The sequence below is a fragment of the Mesitornis unicolor genome, unplaced genomic scaffold (genome assembly GCF_000695765.1).
Source record: "Mesitornis unicolor isolate BGI_N332 unplaced genomic scaffold, ASM69576v1 scaffold34381, whole genome shotgun sequence".
Lineage (NCBI taxonomy): Eukaryota > Metazoa > Chordata > Aves > Mesitornithiformes > Mesitornithidae > Mesitornis > Mesitornis unicolor.
Window position 1 is genome coordinate 86,345 of NW_010165037.1, and position 5,900 is coordinate 92,244.

At 45.8% G+C, this 5,900-nt stretch overlaps 1 protein-coding gene across 1 annotated transcript; it reads right to left on the bottom strand.

The window, feature by feature from the left end:
- Positions 1-382: 382 nt before the first annotated feature.
- LYSMD4 (LysM, putative peptidoglycan-binding, domain containing 4) lies at positions 383-5,169 on the bottom strand. Its single transcript, XM_010194509.1, has 2 exons — positions 4,897-5,169; positions 383-934 (listed from the first exon to the last, which is right to left on the bottom strand). Exons 1-2 carry the CDS (start codon positions 5,167-5,169, stop codon positions 383-385), a joined length of 825 nt encoding a protein of 274 aa, XP_010192811.1.
- Between the last annotated feature and the right edge of the window lie 731 nt (positions 5,170-5,900).

Genomic DNA, 5,900 nt, shown 5'->3' on the forward strand with positions numbered 1-5,900 from the left:
TTAAAACGCAACCCCCCACCTTTCCAACCACGTGAACACTGCACTCCAGCTCAGCAGCAGAGGTCTCGCTTCTTAGACAAGGCATTAAGAAACACCTGAAGCAACCATGATGGGTAAATTGCTACAAAATACTTTCCCTCAGCAGAGTTCACAAATGTTAAGCCAGCTGCCTGATAATCTTTACAAACCAAGCATCCTTATTTTTTTTCCATTTAAAAAATCACATTGTCTCACATTCAGTCAAGTTCAGGACTGCAACATCAGCTACTTACAAAAATAAAAATAATCTGTATTGTTATCACCCTGAATGCACTCGAGTCAGAGTCACCAGCAGATGGGATTCAGTGCAGGAGGAGAGGCTGGGTTTGCTGCCTTTCCCCCCTCAGGATTTTTTTTCTACAACTGAGCTTTGTGGCAATTTCCCTTCCAATCCATCTGCTGAAATATTTGAGGTTAGTGTTGTGTTGGAGGTATGGGCCACCAGGCCTTGTGTTTTAAAATAGATTATATAAAATACTGGCAGGACAATTCCTATCAGGAGCATAATAAAAACTGCGTTCCACCACTGGATTCCACAGTCTGCACCGTTACTGCTCTCCTGCTTCTCCGACTCGAGCAGTGGCCTCTCCAGTGCTTCCACGCAATACTCTGCGTTGAGCTGCACCTCTGCCTGCACCGCATCCTGGATGCTCTGGTCAATCCCCTTGAAGTAGTTGCTCAAGTGACTGCTGTCAGCAGAGCTGCTCGCACCCTCCTCAGGCTCCGGTAAGTCCACCAGCTTCAGGCCGGTCTGGGAGGGCGCGGGCGGGAGCGGCCGTAGTTCTCCACCGTTCTCCGTTAACAGCCCGTGCGTCTTCACAGGGATCTTGATGGACTTCAGTGCATACAAGTCCTGCTCCCGGATGAAGTTGTTGATGCGTTTGATATCCGCAACCTACAGAATCCAAAAAGGACACCACTATTAGTGTAGGAACCACAGTACTGAAGCAGGAAGTAGCTACAGAACCAGTGTACACACAGCAGCTGGAAAATAAAAGCCAGCCCTGGCTTCAGTGGCTTGGTGTTTGCTGAGGTTTCCCAGCTGCTCCAGGGATGCTCCAGGTCCTGCAGGATAGAGACAGTCCCCTACAAAACCAGTCTGTAACCTCCTCCAGTGCTCTGGTATCTCTCATGTGCTGTATTTTGATTAATACTGTTTTTTCTTCCTTTTACTTTCTTTACCCTTCTTTCACTTTCTAATCCAAGTTAAGGCAAGAAGAATCTTTAAAACAGTGCCTTTTTAAAACACTTTTCATACCTTAAAAAGCGCATGAGTGTTTAAGGTGAGAGGACATCAACAGTATGAGCAGGCAAAACCCTCCCCCTGCTCAGAAAGTGATTTCAAAGCACACAGAGCTCCATCTCTGGAGCACACCACAGCTTTGAGAAGATGACAGCCTGGAAGAGAGCAGGTGAGCATCTCTCCCAACAGGCACGAGCACCCTTTGCTTGTGTTCCCAAGCACCACCCCTCTTCTGCATGACAGCAACTCCACACAGCTCATTTCCTCGCTAGTAAATGCTCCTGCTCACAGCAATGATCATCTTTGGAGGTTCCTGTGTAGGGTCTCCATCTGTGACCAGTATTGCCACCCAGCTCAGTGAGGCAAACAGCAAAAAAGAACAAAAACAAACTGCATGCATAGTAGAAGTCACAAGGACAGCTGGTTATCAAAGAAAAGACAAAGGCAAGGCAGCGTTTCTTTAATGTCAAATAAAGAGAAGACAGCTTAATACAGTGTGCACTGACATCTACCTAATAGGTATGTACGTGAACTTCTCCCCTGTCCTGAATGCTCTGTCAAAGAAAAAAGCAAACAGGAGTGTCAACGTGTGTGAGGCGTGCTCCAGAGCAGCCAAGGAGACATGAAAGAATCTCGAGGGAAAGGCTGGAGGACACATAAAGAACACAGCAAGACCCCAAACCAGAGAAAAAGGCAATGCGAACAGGTTAACCACCTTTGATGTATCACACAGAAGAGACACAGTACAGGGCCTGCACTTTCGGAGAAAGTTTCATTTGTTCTCTTAGAAATCTCAGAAATCACCCATCCAACTGGGGAACTAAAACCAAGAAAGCGCTGCACTTCCTAAGCAAATGTTTAAGTAAGTGCCATCAGCGCCAAAATAACTGAGAGTTCAGGGCAAAGATCTCCTTTTACAAGATGATACATCTCCTTTGCAATCACAACACACTTTCAGGGGCACTGTGCTGCTGCCAGTAGGGAAGTCCCCCCCCAGCAGCCCAGGAGACGCCAAGGGGAGGGCAGCCCCCCTGGCCCTGCGGGGAGAAGGTGGAGGATGTGGAGTGGCAGTGGCTCTGCCTGCAGAAGAGCTGCCCCTCGCACTGCATCTCCCCTCCAACCTGCACAGGCCGCCAGGAAACCACACATCCAGCCCCAAAAAGCAGCAAGTCTGCTACGTCACAGCCAGGCAGCACGACTGGGTGAAGGGCAGAGACGAGATGAATGCCTGAATCGCACGGTTACTCTGCAAAGCTTGCGAAATCTGAAAATGGGACATTTAATCTAGATCCTAATCTGATGCCCTTGAGGCAAAGGGAATCCTCAGCTAGCGGGTCAGACTCCTCGCAGCTTGCCCCAGCGAAACTTCAGGACTTAAACCCTGCAAAATTACGTAGTTATGAAACAAAAATCTCACCCCAAGCCTCCTAGCTGAGGTGGTGCTTCGATTTTTGGGTTTGTTCCAAAGAAAACAAATTATTGGGACAGTAAATATCCCCTGCAGCGTCTGCAATCAAACACTGCAATGTTATGCTAAGGCTCTAGAAACAGAAAGTGGAGCAGCGCTCACGCAGAAACAACAAACAAAGCTGATGGGAAGAATGCAAGAGCACTTGGCTGCACAAGCCATTTAGGCTTATTTTCTGTACTCATTTTTTTGGCTGCAGTGAGCTCCTCTTGTCCCAGCTAAGAACAATGCCAAAAACAGGCCAGGACTATAAATGGTCAAGAGTCAAAATGAGAATTTTAAAGTGCTTTGCATCTCCGCCAATTTATCTGTAGCACACACAAAGCTATTTGTTGCACTGTTTCAATACCCCCACCCCAAGTGGGCCCTAACAATTCTGAAACCAATGACAAGTTTGTTTGCATTGATTTCAAGGGGAAGCTCATTCTGTTGTTTGTTGGTTTTTTTTAAACACAGTCACATATATTTGTGTCTGCAAATCTTCCTCACAAAGAGGAACGAAATACAGAAAAATTGATCAGTGCCAGTCTGTAAACAGAAAAAGACACCAATATTCAATAATAAGGATTTCTGCACCTCTTCAATTTAACTGGAGCAAGTCAGCAGTGTCCTTTCTGAAAGAGAGGGAGGCAGTAGGACAGTTTTTTTACTACACGAGGAGAACATTGACTACCTGGTCCCTTCCCATCAGCTTGTTTTCCCCACCAGACAAGGCCAGCAGCCTTCAGCACGGCAGGCAGAGCAAATCTGTCTGCAGCTGCTGGGGCTGACAGGCTCTGGGAGGCAGAGACAGCAAATGAGCAGGCACAGCAGGGGCAGGACCTCGTCCTTCCAAGTTCGAGGGGCACAGCAGGACTTTTCATGCCATAAACTAAAAGAGTTGCTCAGAATCTTCCTCTTTTGAGCTCACTGAACTGCTGCGATTTAGCGTAAGTGCCAATAACAATGCAATTGCTACTGCTTAGAGATGAGCACGCAGTCATTACTACAAAGTCATGGCTGTAGCTCTGAGTTCTCATGCTCTATCTCATGCTCCACCGGTGCCAATCAAGGCCTATTCAAGTCTCACCAGACTTGCTCCTTCACATGCATCAGTCAGCAGAACCTAGAAGGGTTTCTTTTTTGTTTTGTTTTTGTTTCTAAGGGAATGGGAGGGGAGGAATTGTCGCAATTCCTCTAAGCCCTCTTGCTTCAGCTGCACCACACAGCTGTTGTGTTGTTAAGCAAGAGCCTGCACTGGTATTGCAGCAGCCGAGCCAGCGCTGTATCATTATCCCCATCCAGGTCACTGTCCAATTGTTTGCATCATGGAACTTTTTAATCACAGCTGAGCTTGCAGATAAAGGAGGCTCTAAAAATACAGCTCTAACTGCCAACAACTGGATACTTCTAATGTTCAGATCAGGTAATTAAACTTTTTAACATTTTTTTCTATAAAGTGCTTTGGTTTGGAATAAAGAAAGTGTATTTTGTAATACGTTCCAACCCCAGAGAAAATCCACCGTGCAGATGCATGCAGATGTCTGAACCGCACACACCTCTGGGTATGACAGCAACCAACCAAAACCCACATGGACAGAGCACTTGGACTCTGTGACTTGCACTTTGGCATCTCTCCTCCTCCACGTCCACCCCTGTTAGACTTAGACCTTCCCTGCGATATGCAAGCTCATACCTTTCAAAAAATAAACACAAAAGCCCCCAAACCAGACCCTACTGAAGTGGTATTTCTTTGTACTGTTCAGTTTGCCTCAAAAACTACATGCTCCTTGAGAGCAGGACTCTGAGCCTTATTTCTGTACTCAGATTCCTACTTTTTGCCCTCACTTAAATAACTAAAGTACAGATCATGACTGCTACACTGCACTTAGTCACCCAAATTGTACAGGAAAGCAGGTCACGCAGGGCGTGGGGTTGACAACATCTTCCTAGGCTGAAGAAGTCAGCTGAAGAACGCTTGTTTTGTTTTGTCTCTGCCTTTCTTCAGCTCAGTTTTACCCAGATATTCACCATTCACAAAATACACAGGGCATACTGTGTATGTATCAAAGCTATCAGACAACAGCATGCCTTCCTGTAATTCTGGAAACTAAGCTCCACATAAACACCTCTGAAGTAATTAAAACCAAACAGAGATAGCTCTTACTTTACAACCATACTGCAGGGCTAGCTTGTTAAGACTATCATCCTCGGTGATCTCTCGTTCCAGAAGTACCACATCTCTGGCTCTGTCCCGAGCAGTGCTGCACCGCTGCTGCTCCTTGCCCCTCGGTCGCAATTCCATAACGTTGAGTTCCTCCTCCGATGACTCCTCTGAATCAGACTGGCCATCGGGGAACACGTACACCTGCCTGCCTGGGTAATTATGGACGGTGACAGGGGCCTGGAAGGATCTTGCCCGGCTCTCATTCACCCTCATCTTTTATACCAGCACCTGGAACAAAAAGCAGACATTTTCAATTTCCTTAATACCAGTGTTTACTTCCTAGCATGCAAGATTTGGGAGAATGGACAAAAAGCACTGTAGCTGCATGCCTGCACACAAACACAAAGCTTTCCTTCTACCCAGATCCCCTCAGGGGCAAATCCAAAATACACCACTCTTAACAGCAACGACAGACATATTAGAAAGTTTATGAACACAAAACTTCAACAATGGGTATATTGTTTTTAAAGCTTTTTTTTGTCTACTTGTGGACAAGCCACTACATAAAACTATTTTGTTACGTATCTTAAATACTACTTTCTGTAATTTCATACAAAAGGCAGCAGTCACTTCAGCCGAGTGTCTTTAGCGATGGTAAAAAAAAATCCATGGAACCACATCAGATCTGCTACCAATACACATTAAAAACTGACCAAAATTATCCTGTATGTCACCTTTCCAGAATTACAGGGTCATTTTGTTGTATAATGACAAGAACCTGCCTGAGCACTTTGTTGTAATTATTGCCAAGCCTACAGCAGCAAGTTATTAGGAAGCTAGGTTTTTTTTCTTCTTCAGTTCTCAGCTCCAAAAAACAATTTGCTGTCAGGGGGAGGTTTAGGTTACAAAACCCCACATTCTCATGGAACCCCACTGACGTTAATTTTCCCAGTCTGCCCATAAGGGATTGTTATGGTGACACCATTACCATTTAATGGCATTTA

Excerpts from the sequence above, each read along its gene's own strand:
- LYSMD4 (XM_010194509.1), bottom strand. The coding sequence starts at position 5,169 with ATGAGGGTGAATGAGAGCCGGGCAAGATCCTTCCAGGCCCCTGTCACC. Across the intron at positions 935-4,896 it reads CCCTGCAGTATGGTTGTAAA|GTTGCGGATATCAAACGCAT; the intron begins GTAAGAGCTATC and ends TGGATTCTGTAG.